Raw genomic sequence first — 25,380 nt, 5'->3', positions numbered from 1 at the left:
AATAAAGATAATAAAGATAAATTGCTGGATAAATAGGAAGTCAGTGTATTGTAAAATAAAAACTTTTTTTTTAAGTACTCATCGTACTGAATGTTAAGTAATCAGTAGTGTTTCTTTGACAGTTTACAGTTTAATTTAAAAGCAAGAATTAAATCAGCAATCCTGTGGACCACCTTTAAAGCATTTACTAAGGATAAACTTTGCATGGAAAAGACACTAACAGTCTAACACCCTCCAGCCGATAGTCCACCAAAAGTTACCAATTTCTCAGTATACACAGTTTTAACATTATATATATATATAACATCTTATATATACAAGCCTGCAAAGCATTAGATTCTTGAGAAAAAGTAGTTTTCTTATACAAAATATTTCTTTTGTCTATTTTTATTTAGCAGACTAATGCTGAAATAAAGAGAGACAGCTTTATTGATTAAGTGAAGTTACATACACAATGACAGATTACAATTTACACAAAGCCAAAGAATAAAATAAGCTCTGACTTGCGGGTCTTTAATGCCACCAGTCAGCTGTAGGAAATATAACATGAACCTCTGAATGACAAACTGTTTCATAAGCGACATCAAAATGTCACATTTCATCTGAACTGTTCATATGTGGCAGAATACTTCCTATTCTTTAACAAAGATGTCATTAAGGGCAGAATAACAATGGATATCATCCTGCACTTGAGACATGCTGGTCGGTCAAAAGAATAGTTCAAATACAAAAGGTACAAGATATGGAAACAACTGTATATTTTTAAACTACTCTTTGTAAACAAGATTATCACCATTTCAAAATAATTATAGTAAATTTTTAGGGCAAGCTCTAAATCTTAACAACATTTGTTTGATGAGCAACACCACATGAAGCTGCTTTGCTTTCAGCTCCCATAGGTATCTGAAATATATGAATGCAGCAGCCAAAATGGAGACATTCCAAACAGTATATACTGTTTGATAATTCAAGTAAAAGTGATGGCAGGTGCAAACTGTATTGCCCAGATAAATACCATCACAAGACTTCAGATTGGATTCCCTGAGTAACAGCTTTCAAACCAGCACAGTACTATTACGATACATAAAAACATGGAAAAATTTCTGTAGCACCGTAAAGGATTAGTGTTTAAACAGGACTGTTGTTTAAACGATAGCTGTTACTCTAGGAGTACAAAGAGTTTATCAACTGCTACAACATGATATAGTACAGCCTTAAGACTACAATCCACTCATTCAGGCAATATATAGTTAATTTTTTTTTTACATACTTCATAAACTCCATAAAACATCAATGGCATTTTACATATCTCAATTTTTAAAAACATGGATTATACACAGTTGCAATCCTTTATGGTACTATAGGATTTCAATGCCAAATAAACTTACATCACCTTTATAATTATCTTTGTCATTTTCATGTGTGCCTTACTATTCAAGTGCAACTCATATATGAATTCAAAGACAATTCTTCGAAATGAGTATTTCACTTTCCACCCAGGTGAAAAACTCTCCTTCATTTTCCTGACATGGAGGAATATGGAAGGGAAACCTTCATGTTTTGAATGTGGATGATATTTCTGATGCCCTCTTATAAACTTGGGTCAAGTTTTGGAGAACAATCATAATTGGTAAGTTGTCAAATTATGGAATTTGGGCATGGACTCTTGTAGGCATCATCACCCACGAATGTGATGGTCCCATATAAATGACACTAGTTTTGATGGGTATAGAACACGCTGAGGTGCTGGGCAAAACTATTTCAGCTTTTTTTAGTCATAGCATGATTGTTTACATTAAAATTCTCATAAATATTTACATAAGACAATATTAACACACTACAAACATGAAACCCAAAGCACGCTTTTCCATAGTTCATTACTCTAAGTAGACATAGCTGGCCTGCAAGAAACACCAAACACCAGGATACACGATATACAGGTAATGCAATCCTAATTTACCACTACTTATGTACTATATGGAGAGAGAAAAAAAAAAAAAAAAAAAAAAAGGAAATGAAAAAAGTATACCATAACAGATTAAGGTGGTTACAATGTATGTACCCACACAATGTGCATGCATGTACATGCACCTGCTGGTCTTTCAAATGCAAGGCAGCAAAACCAATTTGTTATGATGTGCAGAGGGGCTCAAACTGCAACACCAATACAAACATCGAAATTGCCTATATCAGACATGTTTTCATTCTCTTCCTAGTCAATCTCATTTGGGGCTCTAAAAGAGACAAGAAGGAAGAGAAGAGTTATACTTCATGTGCAGGCACACACATGCACAGTTCTCAAAATAACGAGAATGTGTTCACATACAATGAAATTCCACAACATAACATGCAAAATATCTTGTGCATGCTTAATACCAGTACAACATCTCTTTGAAACAAAAATTTAAACATCAGCACAATTGTGGAACTATTAACACAACACCAATACAACAATTATTTCTAATGACAGAATGCAGGTGGGAAAGAAAGCAACAAATTATGGCACTATGTTAAGTCCATACTTTATACAGCAAATGACAAAGCTGTATTTGACTAGACATAACAGTTCAAATTTCAGAGGTAAGGGGCAGATAATCACCTGTCCCAATGCATATAATCTTTGATTTTTTTTTCACCCCTACAGGATATGAATACACATTCCCTCCCACCTCTTTTTCTTTTCCTCCCTCTCTCTCTTTCAAACACAATCATACTGTGCCAATGGGAAAAATGAAGAGATAAGCCATCACAACAAAGCAGAAGCAAACGGTGTGGTCCAATTGGCTAAAAACTGTACCAATGGCATGGCAGTTAAACGAGAAGGGACAAAAGGGCCATTTCAGTTCCATATTTTCAGAAAACTATCCCATGAACCTGTGGCAACGGCCATTCCATCTTCTGTTACACCAAGACAGCTAACTCTGTTATCATGTCCTGCCAGTACCCCTATAAAGACAAATGCCCATTTAAAAATCAGAAAATGCATTTAAACAACAACTGTACATAAACTACATTACAGTAGAACCTCATACATCTAGCTACACTATAACTCAGCCTTTACTAAATTTTTGAAACCAAATATTGTAGAGCTGTCAGCAGTAACATGCACAGCTCACCATCATTGCTACTATTATACAGCAATGATGTAATTCTTAGCATCGCAGGAGATTTTTTTTTGTATAAAATACAACTGTGTAATACAACAACATCAGTAAGTGCCACTTAATAGCAAGTAACACTAATTTGAATAGTTCATTTAAGAGTGGTAGGTGTTAATTATGTGTACACATCTTAGGTGTACATAAAAAAACCAACACATCAATCTTTTGATGATTGTAAGCCACATTTAAAATTCAAAATATTTAAATATTTAATATCTAACATACAAAATAAATTAACAAATTACCAAAAAATTATTCCAAAGAACATTTTATTTAAACACTGCTGATTTTAAAAGTTCTATTTATCAGAATTGCTACCCAGCAAGCAGCATCTAATATATTAAACAACATTGTACACTTTTCTGAGCTGACCGGGCTAGCTGGGTGGGTAAAGTACCTGCCTGACAACCCAAAGGTTGCAGGTTCGAATCCCACCTCGGCCTTGGATCAGAGTAGTGCAAAAACTTTGGGAGGTGCATTATGGCCACAGAAGCCAATGTACCAAGAAAAAAAAAAAAAAAAAAAAAAACACTTTCCTGAACTTAAACCTTCAACTCCCTGAAAGCTATATAAGATTTTTTCTTTCCCATTTAGAAGGAAGTTAATATCCTCTTTTAGGGAAACCAATACTATTCGGAAAATGCTTAAGATTCTCATAACTCTGCAAGCCACTCAGAATAGTACAGTGAGTCAATGGCAGCTTACAAGTTGTTGTAAGATGCCATGAATATCTGCACCATGTTTTCCTAAACTAACCTTCCCATTACATTTGAAGAGGATAAGTCAGGAAAACAATGGATTTTGTCAGCAGTTACAAACCTAACGGCAATGCTGAATTGCCACAGGAAATGATAAACAGAAGACTTGTGAATGACAGGATAGTATTCCTTTTGTAAAGTAACATTTCTGTAAAAACACTACACATTATGTTTTTTTGCAATTATTGCATAGGGACAATACATTCCCTCTTGTGATAAGTGTCAGAGCTTGAGCACAAGCTTTTTTAGAAACAACTACATTTGCCCATGAGTCAACCTAAAGTAACTAATTAAATTTTTTTTAAAAATTTTTTAGTAGGCAAATCCATTATTCATTAATAACTCAAATGGACAGTTGTGACTAGTTTCAGAACCATTTGGTTCCACTTTTAGACAAGAGGTAGCCTTAAATAGCAACCTTGTGCTAAGTGCCATTCAGAAGAAAACCTCTGATTTTAAAATGTAACCACCACTTAGCACCAGTGTTGCCATTTTAGCGGTTTTCCCGCTAGATTTAGCGGAATTGCTTCAGGTTTAGCGGAAAAAAATATGAAATAGCGGATAGCGGATTTTTTAGCGGGAAGAGTATAAATGTTTAGCATTTTATATAATTTGGCAATCCAAATTACAATTTTATGTAATTTGGCAATGTAACATTTAAATTAAGAAATATTCATTTAAGAAATATTAAATTAATTGTTCAATTGATTATTTAATTAATAATAAAAATAATTCATAATTGAAATAGTAGGGATATCATATTTCATAGTTTTTTTTTTTATAAAGCGAAGAATCGGTTTTATATTATTCTGGATTTCCCTGAGGAGAACCCCAACAATTTTACGTAGTTACGCTCGCGGTCAAACGACCTGATCATTGGGTCATAGCTTTAAATTGTTGGATCAAATCTAAAAATGTGGAAAAAATTCTAATGACGCCTTTTTTTGAAACCGCGAAGGAATGGCATTGGATAATTTTTCTTCGTCGTATTTGTTTGCCTTCCAAGAAATGCGATCCGAATTACCGACATCTCTTTCAACGTTTCTAATAACCACAGTGTAATAATATCTTAGTATAGTCAGTCCTCGTATAGCACGATAGTTGTATTCCTAGAAACCCTCGTGCAATATAAACAACAGCCCCTATGGGAAAAATTGGGTTAGGTGCCGACCACCCAAGATTGAACACACATTTGTAACCAAAACATTACCAAACACAATAAATAATCGTAATAAAATACTTACGTATTTTATTACGATTATTACGTATTTTTTTATTACGTAAAGGTCGTAATAAAATACTGCTAATGCTTTTGCTTCTATCGTAAGCAAACTTGTTTTTTGTTTGATTTTCTATCCAAACAGATGACAGCCGTTCCATCTCTTCCAATTCTTTGTGTCTTAATCTAATAGATTTTAATTACACTTTTAGTTGTTCCTGCTATCAAAGTTGTTTTTATTTTCTCCGCATTCTTTGTAATTCTCGGCGTTGCCTCATTTAGGTCTGTAGCACGTGCAATATCACATGGTCTTTCATTTCGCTCAAAGCGTTTCACGATTTCATATTTTTTTCTCTATCGATAGAGGCGGACTGGCCATAAACCTTACCTTACGGGATGGCGGACAAAAACAAAACGAAATATACCCAAAATTTTCGGAAGGAATGGTTAGCTTTTCCACAATTCAAAGACTGGTTAATAGAGATTCCAGGACATCCAACTAGAGCAAGATGTAAATATTGCAAGTCTGATTTTACTACTAAAATTTCAGACATTAAAAGTCATTTAAAAATTTTCAAACCTATTAAGTCAGCAGAACCATTTTCACCTAATAGATCAGGCAACCAATCTAAATTAAATTTTCCACCAAGAATTTACAAACAGCGGAAGCTGAAGCAAAGTTAAGTTTGTTTGTTTGTGCTCACTCGTCAATACTGGCAATAGACCACCTTGGTGAATTATGTAAGAATGCATTCCAAGATCAAACAGCCAAAACTTTAAAAATTCATCGAACAAAATGCAGCGGCATTATAAAATATATCCTACACCCCCACTTTCAGAAAGATTTATTGAAGTCAGTGCTCAATGGCTTTTCAAACTATAGTTTGTTACTAGATGAATCAAACGATATTAGTGTAACAAAACTATTAGGTATTGCAATTGTGTATTATGATGAGCAATTCGATAAAAGAGTTTCTACATTCTTAGCTCTTGTAGAATTAGATAAGTGTAACGCTGAAAATATTTCAAATTCAATTAAAATAACGCTGGGAAATTTTAAACTTACTTTAAATAATCTTGTGGGCATTGGGACAGATAATGCTAGCGTTATGATTGGAGTTAATAACAGCGTTTATACACATTTGAAGTCCGATGTACCGAACTTGATATTAATTAAATGCGTATGTCATTCTTTGCAATTAGCAGTATCTCATGCAACCCGCGAAACATTCCCTAGAAGTCTAGAATTCATGATAGCTGAAACTTATAATTGGTTTAGTAAATCCACCAGCCGACAAAATCAATTCAAATATTTATACAGTGCCATAAACGATGGTGCAGATCCGAAAAAGATAGTTCATTCGTGTCAAACAAGGTGGTTATCCATTGAAGTTGCTATAACAAGAATTTTAGAACAGTATATTGAATTAAAAGCCCATTTTGAAATAACTCGTTTGACTGACAAATGTTATACTGCAGAACTTCTTTATTCAATGTTTAAAGATGAAAGTAATTTAGCGTATCTTTTATTTTTAAAACCTATCTTATCTGAAGTACAAAGAGTAAACAAATCTTTTGAATCAAATACTGCCGATCCTACATTATTACTACATGATTTAAACACGCTATTGTCGATGATTGCCATTTTTAACAAATACACATATTGAAAGGATAGAAGAGGACATTAATAATTATTTAGACCCTAAGCCATACCAATTTGAAAGAAAAATAAATGAATTAATAATGAATAAACTTATCACAACAACAGATGAAATGGCAATAAGAGAGAGATGCCGTAATTTCTTGATTGGTTTGTATCAACAATTAAAACAACGCCTTCTAGACAACATAAAAGAATTAGAAAAAATATCATTAATCTCAGTTAACAATATATTAAAGCAAAAGTTTCTGTTAAATTTATTACAAAAACTTAAAATTGTCTGAAGTAGAAATTGAAAAAATTGAGCAACAGTATATAAACATTACTCTCGTTAAATGGGAAAACTTCAACAATACAATGAAGTTTTGAAATATCGATATGCAAGCGGTGAAAATCCATTTAAAGAAATTAGCGAATTTGCATTGGGTATTTTAATTTTGCCATTATCCAATGCAGATGTGGAAAGAATATTCAGCAACTTAAATCTAATAAAAAACAAAACACGCAACAGAATGAGTGTTGGCATGGTTAATGCAATCTTATCAGTACGATACGGGCTCAAAAGAGTTGAAAAGTGTTGTAAAAATTATGTTTTACCTGAAGAAGTGCTTCGCAAAATAGGTACACAAGAAGCATATGATGAGGCGGTATTGAATTTCGAAATTAATTTAGATTTTTAGATATTGATTTTATATTAAAAACAGAAAAATAAATAACTATTTATATGTACTATTTGTTTGTTTGTTTTTATTCACTACAAAGTACAAACAAATGAAAATTTAAAAAATTTGGCGGGTCAAGTGCTAAAAATAGCGGATTTTGAGTATGCGGCTAGCGGGAAATATTATTAAGAGTTGGCAACACTGCTTAGCACAAGGTTGCTAATTGTGGATAACTGTTTTCTGACGATGGAACCAAATAGTTCTGCAACTGGTCATAACAGTACTGTTGAGTTTTCAATTTACATCAGATTCACCTACTGGGTTGTTATTCAATTAAAAACAAAATTAGTTATTTCAGGTTAACACAGACAAATGTAGTTGCTTCTAAAAGAACCTAAGCTGTGTCACCACTGTTGCAAGAGGGACAAAATTTTCCCCAGGTAGAAAAACATAACACAGACAGGGCCGGCCATAAGTATGTTCAACCGGTTCTGTTGAACAGGGCCAGAACTCAAATGGTCTAAATAATAATATCATCTGCATGTTTTCCACATTTCTATCAACGAGCCTACAATCTTAATGTCTAGTCACCCACATCATTTCAAGTCTACTCACGCAAGTGCTCCAAGAGCACTTGCGCAAGTAGACTTGAAAACTGCTAGGAGTTCTAGTTCTCAATGTATGTTTCGTTTAATATCGAACATAGGACGTTATTTAAAAATGTAATTTTTATGCTATACTCACTTTCAATAATAATTGTATTGTTCTTAACTTCTGGAGGTAAGGAAATAACAAACGGGACCCTGAACAGGACCCCGAAAATATTGGGACCGGCTCTGCACAAAGAAGTGTTATTTTATTAAACTTGAGTCCTGTATAAGGTCGGATACCAACAGATTACTTGCAATACAGATTCGGCTCCATAATTTTGTGGTTCATGGATCTGATGCAATTCCAGTTTTTCTAATTAATTCATTGCCACATTCCACTGAACAACCAGAATTAAAAGGTTCAACAGAAAGAAAAGGAAGAAGGCAGATGAAAGCAGAAAAGGAAGGGGGGGTGCACTCTGGTCGTGGAAGAAAACAGTCGGTGGATTTTTGGTTGCTGTAAAGGGATAAGTATTTTTGATATTTTTACTGTATTTTCCATTAATTAACATACTACATTGTGTTTTACAAATATATTCAAAACATTCAAAGTAAGAAGCTCTTGTTAGCTTCTTACTCTGAATTCAACTAGTGATTTTTGGAAGTTACAACCCCATTTTTTCCATTATCCATTTTCTCAAAATGGGAAGTGGAATGCAATGTGCTTTCATTGGCAAAACTAAGGATAGGATTGCCAGTCAATGGAAGGTCATTAATATACAGGAGGAAAAGAGTGGGGGAAAGAACTGAACCTTGGGGGACACCAGCATTAGTGGAGAAGTCAGAAGACAGAGAGCCATCTACCATCAACCTCAGTGAGCAATCAGAGAGAAAACTGAATAACCAATTACAAAAAGCAGTTGGCAAACCATAAGATGAAAGCTTGTTTATAAGACCTTTATGCCAAACACAATAGGAAGCCTTTGGGATGTCTAGAGCAACTGCCTGTGTTTCACCGAACTTTTCCGCTGAATTTGTCCATAAATGGGTAACATAAGCCAGAATATTACCAGTGGATCGACACTGACGGAATCCATACTGGGGCTCGTTGATCAGACGGAAGGTTTCCAACTAGTTTAAGAGTTGGTGGTTAATTAATTTCTCCATTACTTTAGAAAGAGTAGAAGTAATTGCAATGGGACGATAATTGGATGGGAGGGATATGTCACCCTTTTTAGGAACTGGCTGGATATGAACAAATTTCCAAGCAGAAGGAAAAACACCATTGGAATAAGAAATTGAAAAAAGGCAGCAAAGAATAGAGTAAGTTCAGGAGCACAGGTTTTGAGAACAAGTGGAGAAATACCATCAGGACTTGGAGCTTTCTTAGCATCAAGATTCATCAAAATCCTTCTGACATCCTTTTGGCGGAAGACCACAGGAGGCATTCAATGGAGTGTGCTGGAAATGGTGGGAGGTGTTTTACCAAGATCATTAATACAGGAGTTGGAAGAAAAATGGGATGTTAGCAGGTCAGCTTTATTCTTGGCCAAAGTGACAACAGGACAATCTGGTTTTGACAGAAGTGGGAGCAGAGATGGGCAAAAGTTGCAGACAATAGCTTTGGCAAGAGACCAGAATGCTTGGTTACCATTAGGGCAAGAAGCAAGTTTTCTACTCTTAGCCTGTTCAAACTCTGGTTTGGACTGATTAATAACAACTTTACAATTGTTGCGAGCTTTGGTGTAGGCAGAAAATTATACTGAAGAAATTGAAACAAGCCAATTACGATATGCAACATTCTTCTCTTGAACAGCCTTAGCACATTTATTGGAAAACCAAGGTTTAGATAAAGAATGAGATTTTAAAGTGGAGTGTGGAATAAAGGATTCCATTCCTACAAGAATAATTTCACTGACACAATCTGAGCAAACGTTGACATGAGAAGTTTTGGAAAAGCAGTCCATAATAAAAGAAATCTCACAGGTCATCCCATTTTGCATTCTTGTAATGCCAAACAACACGAGGTTGGGAACAGCCATGAGATAAAGGCTCCACTGGAGGAGACAATCACCAAGTTGTGATCTGAGGTGCCCAAAGGACCACTCATTTCGACTGTGTACTTAGAAGGGTTGTTTGTGAGAAAAAGATCAAGCGTATTGGCTGTATGATTAGGATTGTCCGGTATTCTTGTAGGTAAATGAACAATCTGTGCAATGTCATTAGTAATTGCAAAAGCCTCAGCATCTCGACCAGCTGGGTCGGTGTAACTAGAAAATGGAAGCCAGCTGGAGTTGTGAACATTAAAATCACCAAGGAAAATTACCTCACTGTTAGGAAAGTTGGACTGGAGAAAGTCAAGTTGCAAAGAGAGGAAATCGAAGAGCTCCAAGTGATTAGTGGAGGTGGGAGAACGGTAGAGACAACAGATGAATTTGACAGAATGAGGTAGAGGGATTTTAAGCCAGAGAAGATCGAAAAGAAGAGATTCCAAATTACCAAGTCTCTGACAGCGAATATCGGAATGGACATATGCACAAGTACCACCTTTGAGGTGAAAGGAATCATAGAGCGAACAATTTGGGCAACTGAGATGAGCAGTAGTTGAATCAACCGATAACCGAGATTCTGTCAGAAAAAGTATATGGGGTTTGGCAGATTGCAAATGGAAATGGACATTGTTGAGGTTACAATTGAGACAACATATATTTGTGAAATTAACTAGGAAGTGTTTGGGAGGTTTAGATCTTTTCTCAGATAAGCTTACTCTATTAGTTTGACAATTCATGGTATATTCAATAGTAAGAAAAAGTGGGAAGGACATGCTGTATGAAGTAATGAAATTTTTGGATATGGAGTACACATGGTAAGAATATTCCCAGATCTTTAACGTAATGTGGCCGCTACAATGTCCCCCCCCCCCTGCCCTCTGTATGCACACTACTCGGACACCCTCTAGTCACTGTCTGGCAGAGTAGCGGTAGCAAGATTATACACTAGCTGATCCAGAAGCCTCCTAAAGAGTTACCAATAGGTTTGGTCCAGTGTACTAACTAGCGGCTGGCCTGCAAACACCGATTTAGAGCTGTATCCTTGAAATGTAAGGAATATTGGATCTCGCCATGATGTTCATAATAATCTCAAAAGTCATCAGTGGAAAAGCATGATGGAAAAGATGGGGAAGGGTTGACCAGAACTTAGCTCTGGAGACTAAACATGGGTTCCACCACCTGAAGCCTCCAATAAGCAAAGTGGTGGTATTGCACCGGTTGACGAGAGTCATCTACCACCTAGTATTGCCTGGTAACACAGAGGGGCAGAATTCCTCCATGTGGTGTTGGCGCCACACCTTGACCCCTGCTTACGTTGGTTCACACTTGGGTCACCCACAGCATGCTTGTGTATGGAGGTTATCCCAGGATTACTAGCAGTCCCACCATTGTGAAGGTGCAAGCAGAGGATTTGGCTGTCACAGACCATCTGGATTTCGCCGGAATTGGGTTCACTTGATTTGAATGTAATCCGAATATCAGTTCCATCAGTGTTTTAGACTGCCAAGTAGCATACAGCTTGTCAAGCATATCTGAGAGAATGTATGTGACAACCTCAAGAACAGCTGGGGTGGGTGATACACAGACTGAAAGGTTAACAGTGGCCGCAGGCAGAGGCAAAAGTGATTCTTACACTGCTTCTATCAGAATGAGCAGCAGCCTGGAAAGCAAAGCAATGGAGATTTCCAGCACTGCTGGGATTCATAGTGAAACAAGTAAATACATGGGCTGTGCTAGGGTAACCAAGAGTAGACAGGTGCATGTACACCAATGCTAGGAGTATAGTTAATAAATTTGATGAGCATGAAGTGCTAGTCAAGACATCAAAGGCAGATATTGTTGGGATATCAGAGACGTGGTGTCACACAGATATAAGCAGTGCAGAATTGGAATTTGGAGAGTACAATTTGTACAGAAAGAATAGACAGGACAGGAAGGGAGGAGGGGTTATACTGTTAGTTAAGAAACACATAAAATCTAAGGAAGTGCATCCAATTGATGTTGGTGGACAATGCACTGATGACTCTGTTTGGTGTAACATAGGCACTAGGAAAGGAAAAATGAGAGTAGGTGTGTGTTATAGGCCTAATGAACCTGATGAGTATAATGAGCAATTGTGCAGAGAAATAGAGTGGGCCAGTAAATCAGAATGACTTATAATGGGGGATTTTAACTTTCAAGATATTGACTGGAACTTGTGGGTTGCTCACTCGCACACTAGCAAGACTTTTATGGATGACTGTATTCTAGAGCAGCATGTTCGAGAGGCAACAAGAGGGAGTTTTTTTTTTTTTTTTGGTAGTTGTTGGCGCATCGGCTTCTGTGGCCATAATGCACCTCCCAAGGTTTTTGCAGTACTTTGATCCAAGCCCGAGGCGGGATTCAAACCCGCGACCTTTGAGTTGCCAGACAGGCACTGTACCCACCTGGCTAGCCCGGTCGGCGCAAGAGGGAGTAATACTCTTGATCTGATTATTAGCAGTGATTATTCATGCATTAAGAATTTGCAGATAAAGGAACCACTGGGTGACAGTGCTCACAATGTACTGATGTGAGAATTACTTAAATATGTAACTACCATCAAGGCTAAAGGGAAAGGCTTTTGTAAAGGTTACTACAGGGGTAGTAGTAGAAGTAGTGGCATGTGATGCAAGAAAGCAAGTGTATGAGCTTATGCAGCATCAGCCAAAAAATAAATAAATAAATAAAAATCACACCATTCCCTCCAAATGCCTGTCCAGTTCCTCCTTAAATTTATTCAACCTATCAACTTCCACAATGACAGATGGAAGTTTGTTCCAGCAATTAACCACCCGCTGGCTAAAGGAAAATTTCCGCACATCTATTCTACATCTGTCCTTTCTTAATTTGAATTTATGCCCCCTTAGGTTCGTAATCTGAACAAGTGGAAGGATCCCATGAGAATTCAGCATGCTCAACCCATTCAAGGCCTTCAGACAGTTTTAAAATTCTGTACAGTGGGATCAACTGATGATGCTACCAACATTGAAATCTAAATGGGATGCCTTCAGGGACTTAATCTTGGAAGCTACTATGCTTTTCATGCCAACTAAGAAATACTGTTCAAGGTTTAGGTCTAAATGGATGTCAGATGAATTAAGGAGGCTTGTTGCAGAGAAGAAAAATGTATGAGATGCATATAAATTATCAGGTGACACAAAGGAGGTTAGGCAGGCAAAGGATTCAAAGAAAAACAGCAAAGAGTTCTTTACTTATGTAAACTCTATAAGGAAAGGGATGAATCAGATTGGACCACTTAACATAGATAGGTTGATTATTGGTGATATGCTCAGGTAGCTGATAAACTGAATGAGTATTTTGCATCTTTTGCATTCACACATGAGGAGTCAATGAGGGGGAAATGCCAAATGTTTATCAAACTCTAACAGGGAGCTAAGTGATTTTGTAATAACTGAGAGCAAAGTGGAGGAGAAATTGTTGAAGTTAAACATAAGGAAGGCACCTGGGGTGGATGGGATCTGTCCAATTATATTAAAGGAGGCAGCAAAGAAAGTAAGCAAACCCTTAGTCATAATTATGAGAGCTTCCTTGGACTTAGGGAGGTCCCCATGGCCTGGAGGTGTGAAAATGTATCACCAATTCACAAAGCGTGTTCAAAAGGTGACACAAGTAACTATAGACCTGTTAGTTTAGCTTGTGTTCCTGGAAAAATAATGGAAACTGATTAAAGCAGCATTGCAGGATCATCTAGACACGACTGCAGTAATAGTTAAGACACAGCAGCATGGGTTTGTTAAAGGGAGATCTTGTCTGACCAATTTGATTGGATACTAGGATGTGGTCACAAAGGAACTGAATGTCAAAAATAATTTTCATATAATATACTTGAATTTTATTAAAGCTTTTGATACTCTTGCACATAGAAGATTGCTGTACAAATTGGAGAGATATGGAATTAAGGGTAAGTTGCTACAATGGATAAAGGGAGGGTTAAGTGGGAGATGACAGAGAGTGGGGATAATCAATGGACACTGCTCTTCGTGACAAATGTTATTAGTGGAGTTCTGCAGGGTACAGTGCCCATTGCCTATTGCCCATTGTTATTTTGTATAATTAAAAATGATATTGATGAAGGTATATCAGGTTTAATGTCCAAGTTTGCAGATGATACAAAGGTTAGTTATTGTTATTTGTTTTTTTTTTTTTTTTTTTTTGGAGCATTAACAACTAAAGCCATATTGCTCCGGGGATACGTGGTGGTCATTCCCTGACCTTTCCGAATCCTCAACATTTGGTGGTCACGGGCTCAAAACCCGGTCTAATTTAATTTCCCAGATATTGACTGGAATTTGGGGGCTGGTTACTCACACACTAGCAGGGCTTTTGTGGATTTATTGGATGATTGTTTCCTACATCAGCATGTTCGGGAGGCAACTAGAGGGAGTAATACTCTTGAGTTGATTATCAGCAGCGATTCTTCATGCATTAAGAATCTGCAGATAAATGAACCACTAGGTGGCAGTGATCACAGTGTGCTGAAGTGGGATTTACTGAAAGAGGTAACTACCATTAGGGGTAAAGGGAAGGGTTATTGCTTCCGTAAAGGCGACTACGATGGACTGAGACAGTATTTAAATTCTATACAGTGGGACCAACTGATGATGTTACCAACAGCAAATTCAAAATGGGAAGCATTCAAAGAACTTATCTTGGAAGCTACTAGGCTTTACATACCAACTAAGAAATATTGTTCAAGGTTTAGGCCAAAATGGATGTCAGATGAACTAATGAGGCATATGGCAGAGAAGAAAAATGCATGGGATACTTACAAATTAACACATGACACAGAAGCCTATGATAGATACAAGTTGATATGCAACCAAGTTACAAAGGAGGTTAGGCAGGCAAAGGCAGATTACGAGAAATCCTTGGCAAGGGATGCAAAGAAAAACAGCAAAGAGTTCTTTACTTATGTAAACTCTAGAAGGAAGGGGATGAATCAGATTGGTCCACTTGATATTGATGGGTCAACTGTTGATGATCCTGCTCAGGTAGCTAACAAACTAAATGAATATTTTGCATCGACATTCACACATGAGGAGTTATTCAGCAAGGGGAATGCCAGAGGTGTATTCAACTCTAGCAGTAAGCTACAGAATCTTGAAATAACTGGGAGTAAAGTGGAGGAGAAACTGTTGAAGATAAATACAAGAAAGGCACCCGGGGTGGATGGGATCTATCCAGTTATATTAAAGGAGGCAGCAAAGGAAGTAAGCAAACCCTTACCATAATTATGAGAGCTTCCTTGGATTCAGGGGAGGTACCCATAGACTGGAAATGTGCAAATGTGACCCCAATTCACAAAGGAGGATCAAAGGCTGACACAAGTAATTATAGACCTGTGAGCTTAACTTCTGTTCCAGGAAAATTAATGGAGGCACTGGTTAAAGAAGCACTGCAGGATCATTTAGACAAGACTTCAGTTATAGCTCAGACACAGCATGGTTTTGTTAAGGGGAAGTCTTGCCTGACCAACTTGATTGGATACTATGATGCAGTCACAAAAGAACTGGATGCAGGGAATAACTTTGATATTATATACTTGGATCTTAGAAAGGCTTTTGATACTGTTGCACATGGAAGACTGCTACACAAATTGGAGCAGTGTGGCATTGGAGGCAAATTGCTGCTATGGATAAAGGGATGGTTGAGTGGCAGAAGACAGAGAGTGGTAATCAATGGACACTGCTCAACGTGGACTAATGTTATTAGTGGAGTTCCTCAGGGTTCAGTGTTGGGTCCATTGTTGTTTTCTGTATTTATAAATGATCTTGATGATGGTGTATCAGGCTTAATGTCCAAGTTTGCAGACGATACCAAGGTTGGCAGGGTTGTTAAGGACACTACTGATACTATGCTGCTGTAACAGGATCTGGAAAGGTTGAGCAGATGGGCTGAGAGGTGGCAAATGAAGTTTAACATTGACAAATGTAAAGTACTACACATGGGAAACAGCAACCCCAGAGCAACGTATCAACTCTATGGTACTACACTGACAGTGGTAGAGAATGAAAGGGACCTGGGGGTGATTGTGCAGGCAGATATGAAGTTCTCTGAGCAGTGCAGACGGGCTGCAAGAGTAGCTCATGGAGTTTTGTCAATGATATACAGGAATTTTTCCAGCAGGGATAAGGAGGTGATTATTCCATTGTATAAGGCAATGGTCAGGCCACACCTAGAGTACTGTATACAGGTCTGGAGGCCTCATTTCAAGAAGGATGTAGAGCTGCTGGAACGAGTACAGAGAAGGGCAACAAGATTAGTGAATGGAACAAAGGGGTGCTCTTACGAAGAAAGGCTTAAGTTTTGCAAATTACAGTGTCTGGAGACTAGGCACCAGCGAGGTGATCTGATAGAGGTGTATAAAGCCTTGAATGGTTTAAGCATGCTCAATGCTGATGGGATTCTTCCTCTAGCTCAGAAAAATCACCTGAGAGGGCATAAATTCAAATTGAGGAAAGACAGATGTAGGATAGACGTGCGGAAATTTGCCTTTAGCCAGCGGGTGGTTGGTTGGTGGAACAGACTGCCATCCCTTGTGGTGGAGGTTGATAGCCTAAATAAGTTTAAGGCTCAGCTGGACAGGTATTTTGAACGAACAGAGGGGTGAAGTGGAAGTGGGTTTTTTTTTTTTTTTTTTTTGGCTGATGCTGCATAAGCTTGCTTTCTTGCATCAAATGCCTCTACTAATGCTAATGCTAATGCGAAGAAGTGTGTGCTACGCACTGCTGCTCCTGCCCACCTGGCTACGGAGGTGCCTACAAAGGTGGGAGGGGTTGTTAACGACAGTAAAGACAGTATGCTACTAAAACTGGATCTAGATAAGTTGGGAAAATGGGCTGAGAAGTGACAAATGAAAGTACTGCATATGGGTAGCAATATCCCAAGACAAACATATCAACTGTGTGGTACTACACTCAGGGAAGTGGAAAGTGAAAAAGACCTGGGAATAACCGTGCAATCAAATATGAAGTTCACTGAGCAGTGCCGATGATCTGCCAGGGCAGGTCATGGAGTCTTGTCAATGATATATAGGAATTTTGCTAGCAGGGACAGGGAGGTGATTATCCTGTTATACAAGGCAATGGTGAGGCCACACCTAGAGTACTGTGTACAGGTCTGGAGGCCTCATTTTAGGAAGGATGTAGATTTGCTAGAACAAGTACAAAGAAGGGCAACAAGATTGGTGAGGGGAACAAAGAGGTGCTCTTACCCAGAAAGGCTTAAGTTCTGCAAACTGCTGCACCTGGAGAGTAGGCACCTGTGAGGTGATCTGATTGAGGTGTATAAGGCCTTGAATGGGTTGAGCAAGCTGAATGCTGATGGGATTCTTCCTCTTGCTCAGATTAAGAACCTAAGGGACACAGTATCAAATTGAGGAAAGACAGTTGTAGAATAGAAGTGCAGAAATTTGCTGATGGGATTTTTCCTCTTACTCAGATTAAGAACCTAAGGGGCACAGTATCAAATTGAGGAAAGACAGTTGTAGAATAGAAGTGCAGAAATTTGCCTTTAGTCAGCGGGTAGTTGATTGGTGGAACAGACTTCCATCTTTTGTGGTGGAAGTTGATAGCCTAAATAAATTTAAGGCTGAGCTGGACAGGTAATTTGGAAAGAATGGAGGGGTGAAATGGGAGGGGTTTTTTTTGGCTGATGCTGGATAAGCTTGCTTTCTTGCATCATAAGCCTCTGCTAATGCTAATTTCTTAGTACAGACACCATGAAGATTTCATTCAAGAATATTCCCATGTCTACTGTAGCAATAGTTTGGAATTAAAGACTGTCCTAGGAACTCCAACATAAACAAAGTTAGGTGGAGTGTTAATCAGTTCTTCCCAAAATTAGACTAAATGGTATTCTCCTTTACAATGGAAACACTTATGCTTCTGTTCCAACTTCAAAGTTGCTTAAAGGAGACAAGATGTCACTATTATTTTGAGATCATGAGATCAGTACAGTTCACTTATTTTTGTATTTTATTTAAATATTAGGAAGAAGGGATGAAAAACAGCAATTCAGATTTACTTCCGATAAATGTAATGTACTGGGTAGCAAGCACATCTGGGTAGCAAGCACAGTGGCTGTTAATAGCAGGTGATCTGATAAGAGGGGGTGAAGTTTAGGAGTCTACAATACCCTGGCCTGCAACTCTTTAAAGGGCCTGGTTGAAACTTTAATATTACATTTTTTAAGTACATTTTTTTTAATAATGGCAAAAATTCTACAAACTTAAAATAATAAAAATGTTTTTCTTTTATTAATTTTTCTTTACCTTTGATAAAACTTTGCATGACATCTTGCATCCAGAGGATGCAAGAAATGGTTAAGGGCTCAAATGAAATAAAATTTAAAGGGTTCAAGCAACCCACTTCCACAATAACTGACACTGTGGAAGTGGGTAGTCTGAAAAAATTTAGAGGATTGAATTAGACAAATGAATATTTATTTTTTTTTGACTGATATAAGCTTACTTCCCTTCATTTTTCTGGTACTAATATATTTTTGAATTTTGTTTACTAATATAACAGTCAAGAAATTCCAAAAACAAACAGTTTTGTATTTTTTATGGTAGGTATCAAAAACACTTTTAACAATATTAATGGTGTACTGACTATCTAGATCAGACGGGTGTAACTTATGGCTTGAGGCCAATGCATGGCCCACGAGATGAAGTTCTTAAACTTGCTAAATATCACGAAACATAAGAATTTTATATCTCATGGGAATGGATCTATTCAATACAACTTGAGAAGTTTTGAAAACTGAAAGTAAACTTCAAATCAGAGATGAGGGGCTCTAGCTATGATAAAGAAGAAAAAATTTTTTAAATGTTTATATAAATAAATGGATTAACTGTTTTATTTGCTGAAGACATGCACAAGTCATATATCATTGTACATTTTGTATTACAGACTAGCAGTTATTACTGCTGGAGAAAAAAAAATGAAGAGTCATTTAAAACTTAAATGAATTAAACTAAGATGGAAAGTCATTAAAGAAGGCCCATATCTAGCCTTCTGCTAAGGAGGCTAGATATGGGCCTATTCTAAACAATAAAAGCTTGATAAATATATATATATTATAATTCTAGATTTTAATATAAGAAAACGTTCTTAACAGATAAATAACACAATAATAATAATAATCACCTGCACGTTCAGCTTTCATTGAATCCCAAACATTACAATTAAAGTCATCATAACCAGCAAGGAGAAGACGACCACTTTTAGAAAAGGCGACAGAGGTAATACCACATATGATATTATCATGCGAATACATTGCTAGCTCCTGATCTGCTCGGATATCAAATAAACGGCAAGTAGCATCATCGGATCCCGTTGCAAAAGCATAACCATTAGGAAAAAACTGCAATTAAAAATAGCATGTCATATTACTTGAAGCAGAGTTAAAATTATATAAGAGGATTGGGGAGCATTTCAAGTAACAAATACAGTAAACCCCCACTATTCGCAGTATCTGTATTCGCTGTTTTAATATAAAATGAAACCTAAAAAAAAAAAAAAAAAAAAAAAAAAAGTGAATTTTAAAGCACCGTGAACATTTTCTGCCATAAAAAAACATGGGCGTGGCTAAAATTATCTTTCCCGGTCAAAACAGTGCTCAGTGGGTAGGGGAAGAGGGGTGACAAAATCGCTTGCGTAGATGTTTCTCGCTAATCCTTGTTCAGTATGTGTTATGCGCTTGTCATGGAAGGTTTCGTTGTTTGCTTTTAATTTATATGCTAATAAATTGAATAAATTTATCAATTTATAAATTGATATGCTTACAAAAGTGATAAATCTACCATTTTGCAGTGTAAAACAGACTTTTTCAAGTGTGTTAATGGAAGAAAGTGACTTTATTGTGGACAAGTTCTTTCTAACCCGTACAAAAATATGGCTATGAATAACAAGGAAAATGTGAAAAGATCAAAGAAGGTGATGACATTAGCAAATAAAATTGAGTTATTAGATAAAATTTCTAATGGTGAAAGTGTTTTTTCAGTGGCAAAACATAAAATCAATGAGTTAACGGTACGATCAATCAAGAAATCTAAAGAAAAAATCCGCCGTAGTGTCTGTGAAAATGTGCTAATTGCTTCAAAAATTTGCTCTGTAACTCATGATGTTAAATTAGAAAAAAAATGGAAAATGCTTTAAATCTGTGGATAGAAGACCAAACTCAGAATAAAATTCCCTTAAGTTCACTTATCATTCGGGAAAAGGCAAAACTCATTTATCAACACTTTAGCGAAACTGGTGATAGCACTGGCGGGATAAGTTTTTTAGCTAGCAAAGGCGCTGGTTTGAAATTTCTAATAAATATTACATTTAATATTAAATTGTTTCTTATTTTCATTTCGATGCCATATGCTTGCATTTCTAATGGTCATATTATGAAGGTACATATAATACATACATAGACAATTTTAGACTAGTTTTTCTTATATATTTCATACTTTGGAATGGAACCCCTTTATTACCATGAGAGCCATAACTCAGTAGTCGTGTTTTCGGTATTCGCAGCATTTCTCAGGAACGCAACCCCTGCGAATAGCGGGGGTTTACTGTATTTCAATCACTATAAATGATTCCAGAAAATAAAATAATGAATTTAATTTTTAAGTTTTCTGTTTAACAAGTGTTAAATCACATTAAAAATTTACAGAATTACCTGTGCTTTTGAAAAAAAATTATAACATGAGTACAATATAAAAATGTATGATAACAACAAAATTTAGAGGAAACAATTACCATATTTTCTGAGCAATAAGACACCCAAAGTTCTAGAATGCAAATTTTGGGAAAAGTTATTTTATTGCATATATATATATATATATATATATATATATATATATATATATATATATATATATATATATATATATATATTTCAACAGATTCATAAGTGCTTACTTAAAATAATGTCAAGGTAGAAATGAAAGTTTACTCATCAGAGAACAAAAATCTCATAGTTGCTACTGTCACACTCATAATTTCTATTTCTAATGTTATGTTATGTTTTGAACCTTCACTGCTTTATCTTCAGCACGGTCAAGGGCATTGCTGATTCACCATTTCTTAAAAGAAAACTCTTGCATTTCATCAACTCCAACAAATTTTTCACCCATTCGTACACTGAAAAGTTGTGGCGCTTTATTCATCTTTTTGATGTCAGATCATGATTTTGTGCCTGAATCTATCTGGTCTGCTCCTCACGAATGAATACTTTAAAGAGTTTGCTAACTGGTATGTCACTCACAGCTAACTCCATGTTAAAATGGAGAATTTTCTAATTTTTTTCTGTCTCCATTACATGTGATGTGAATTCATCATACACTAAAAGAGACGAGTCACTGCTGATAAGCAGATCAGGACTACTGCTTTCTTTTGTTGTGTCTAAAATGCTGGTGTAGAAAACAGTGATCCAACAAAACCACAAGTCTTGCTACTGTGCAAGTAACCAATCCACAAGTTCTGATCGACATCTGGAAAGTTAAAATCCCCAATATAAGACAATTTGATTTATTAGCACACTCTATTTGTACATAATTGTTGTTTGTTACACTCATCACAGTCATTAGGCCTATAACACACTTTAACTCTCATTTTTGTTTTCCCAGAGATTGTCACAACAAACTGACTCAGCATTGCACTGGCCACCCTTGTCAACTGGATGCTTAGATTTTATGTGCTTCTTAGCTAAAAGTATAACCCTCCCCCATCCTGCCTGTTCTGTCTGTACACAGCCTGCATTGCTAATGATCGTATACAGTGGCCCACATTCAAATTCTGCATCCCTAATATTTAAGCGACACCATGTCCAGATATTCCTACGATGTCAGCATATGATAACTTAACCAGTTCTTAAAATTTATTTACTATGCTCCTGGCATTAGTGTACATGCAAGTAAGTATACATGGACTTATTTTTACTTTTAGTAACCCTAATAAGCAAGCAAATACATGGGCTATTTCATTAGGAATAAGCAAGCAAATACATGGGCTTTTTACAGATACTGTGAATAAATCAAATATATAGCAAAGCAATATTTTGTAACAATACAAGTTTCAAAAAATAATCCATTATGAGTAGTGCATGTTTTTTTTTTTTTTTTTCTTTTCAGACATTGTAACAAAGGATGAGAAAGTTCCATGTTAGATATCACTTTTTGGAAGTTTACAATATTAAATATAAAAGGTAAGGGAATCCAATCCATGTGTTGGACAAGATTTCGCAACTCTGGCGAACGCTAAGTTTTTAATTATATTTAGCTGTTTTATTGACTTAATTGTTATATTAAATTATTTTCTATAAGTAACTTATAGACCTAGTCATGCTCCTTGGTTTTTTTTGAATTTAGATAGTGATTTCGAAAGTTAATTAATACTTAGTGTCCGTAGATTGACCATTCGTAACTTGCCACTGTAAGTTTAGGGTTATATTTTTATGAATTGAAATTGAAATTTTATTTGAAATTGAATCGAAATCATGACTCAGACCACAGCAGCAAAGCAAAAGGCTCAAGCTAATGGGAGTGCTGTGGCTCAGGGGAGAACTGAGGGGGGGGGGATGTACTTTGAATCACAGCCATTTGAAATGTACTGCTTGTCTGATGTTTGTGGGGCAATCAGGAATGGGACATGATATTGCCAAGGGGAATGTCTTTGTGTGAGAGCGATGTAAGAAGTGTGAGGAAATCAGGCACCAACTCAGCGTTGTTATGGGCCTATATGAGAGCTTGAAGGATAGGGTGGATGCCTCTGAAGGATTTAAATTGAGGGGCCCATCAAGCTCTCAGCTGCCCACATCAATGGCAACCCAGGGGCTCACATCTGGTGAGAATGGGCTTGGCACACCCAGGATCCTGAGCTGGATATCATCATTCTTCTCTTTCTTGGTGATCTCTCTCTCTCAGGAATTTTTTTTTTTTTGGCTGGTACAGCATAAGCCTCAGGCTTCTTTCAGATTACAATATTTTCATGATACCTCCATTTATTCCTACGGGATGCAAAATAAGTTTCCATGATTTTTTTAAGTTTGCATCGGCCAGCAAAAACTTACATAAAGGCGAATTTTTATAAGTCAGTGAGTTCCTGTATATGGGGGGGGGGGAGGGAGAGAGAGAGAGAGCGCATAAAATTCAGTTATTGGCATTCCTTCCATAGTTCTATTAAGAAAGTTAAAATGGAAAATTTGGAAGAACGTGAACTCCTATCGCTCCCCAATTAAAATTTCTGTTATATATCTAACTAGAATACTAAATATTCTAAGACTTGCTTGTCACAAAAGGTTGTTTTTTTTTTTGTTTTTTTTTTTCCATTTTGTATTGGTTTATATTCAAAATTTTGTTATCAGTAAATCGAATGTTTTCAGTGTAAACCTTCACAGTAATCACAGAAGCCTTTTTGCAACATTTGACAAACTTGCCAACTTATTAGAGTATTTATCAATAAGAAAATAATCTTCCAATAATAAATACTATCTTGCACAAGAACTGCATGCATTATAATGCAACTTTTTTTAAAAACAAAAACAACTACAAATAAAATAAAGCAAGATTTTATATTTTAAAATAACTTGAGAAAAATATCAGCAGGAAAACTTACCGTAACAGCATTGATATCAGATTCATGGCCAGGAAATGTCTGTTTGCACACACCATCCCTGATATCCCACAACTACAAAACAAAATGTTGCATTTGTAAATATTTAAAATAAGAGGTACAATCAATTTGGAAAATTACTTTAAAACATAAAATGAACATCAAAATGAAAGCAAGATGATTTTATAGCATTATTTTGCTCATGAAAATTTAAAAGGCATTTTTAACTTTTTATCACCTGCCTAACAAGAGCACTCAGAAGTGCTAAATGGTACTGCTATATCTGGTTCAGTGGCCTAAAACTATTTTATTTTACTGTAAAAAAAAAAAAAAAAAAAAAAGCATTTCCGCAAGACTAAGATTTTGGTTCCTTTCCATAAAATAACCTTTGATTTGCTACTTGAATGTTTCATAGGAATGAAGATCACACGGGGTAAATAAATATCCTCAAAGTGTTACTCAATCATAAAGACCCACAACACTTTAAAACAAGAGGTACAATCAATTTGGAAAATTACTTTAAAACGTAAAATGAACATCAAAATGAAAGCAAGATGATTTTATAGCATTATTTTGCTCATGAAAATTTAAAAGGCATTTTTAACTTTTCATCACCTGCTCAATCATAAAGCCCCACAGCACCTATTCATACACAAATTTATTACCTACTCTGGAGTAATTTCTCAAAAAATATTGCAAATCTGCCAGAATTTGGGGGGGGGGGGGCAACAAAAGTTCTATATGTAGAAAACAGGCTCTCATTCATTGCTGTTTCCTCTTAATGTCGGTGTAGCTCCAGAGGATTGTAAATATGTTATCAAATTTTATACTATAGATACTCAACAAGTCAAGAAATCCTGGATGTTTTCAAAATCAAAAAGTACGGATTTGCCTTATATATGGATCATGTCAGGTTTCAACATAAAGATTAAACTATTTTATAATGCTACTTGGAAAGAATACATCTTGTTCTCAGTTCTATACAGAGTGAGTATGATCCATTAGATTACTGCATATGTAGTCGCTAATAATCTTTTGTTGTGCAGTGCTTTACAGAATGAATCCAGGTGACAGTCTTGTATTTCTCGACTTTTACAGCACCTATATTGCACAGCAGTCTGAAATTAATATCAGGTGCCTTGTTTAATTGGGAGTGCAACCTGATAGTACTGGCATAAAACTAGTTTTATTAATTCTTTCATAAAACAGTTGTTTAATCATTTAATATTAAGGTAAAGGTAAGTGAAAAACAACTATCATTAACATTAATATAAATATTCCATTCATTAACTATCAAAAAGGGTTTTTGATCTAACAGTTTTGAACACATTTTAAGTACTGCATACAGGGATGTGGATCTCTTGGAATGGGTGCAGAAAAGAGCAACCAGATTAGTGAAGAAGACCAAAGGGGCATATTTATCACAAAAGACTTCAGTTCTGCAAATTGCAGCACTTGGAAACTAGGCACTTGCAAGGGGACCTGATTGAAGTGTTTAAGGTTTTAAATTTTTTAAGATTTATTATGTGATGCAGCCCCAACCAAGCCACAAGGTGGTTTGGTCGGGGCAACACATCGTGTAGTCAGTGCATAAGTAAAGGCCAATCAGTGTAGTAGATGAGTGTATTAT

General features: G+C 36.3%; 1 protein-coding gene across 1 annotated transcript in view; it reads right to left on the bottom strand.

Moving 5' to 3' along the window:
• Positions 1–411: 411 nt before the first annotated feature.
• Positions 412–25,380, bottom strand: part of LOC150085179 (guanine nucleotide-binding protein G(I)/G(S)/G(T) subunit beta-1-like) — a 121,988-nt gene continuing 97,019 nt past the window's right edge. The window contains exons 7-9 of the mRNA XM_090373917.1: positions 23,754–23,825; positions 19,293–19,509; positions 412–2,946 (exon numbers count right to left, since the gene is read on the bottom strand). Coding sequence (XP_090230043.1) covers positions 2,840–2,946; positions 19,293–19,509; positions 23,754–23,825 — 396 coding nt within the window. The 3' untranslated portion in view covers positions 412–2,839. The remainder of the gene's footprint in view (positions 2,947–19,292; positions 19,510–23,753; positions 23,826–25,380) is intronic.

Source organism: Mastigoproctus giganteus, chromosome 5, assembly GCF_048544385.1.
Source record: "Mastigoproctus giganteus isolate SK-2022 chromosome 5, ASM4854438v1, whole genome shotgun sequence".
Classification (NCBI taxonomy): Eukaryota; Metazoa; Arthropoda; class Arachnida; order Uropygi; family Thelyphonidae; genus Mastigoproctus; species Mastigoproctus giganteus.
This window is presented reverse-complemented; position numbering and strand designations above follow the sequence as displayed.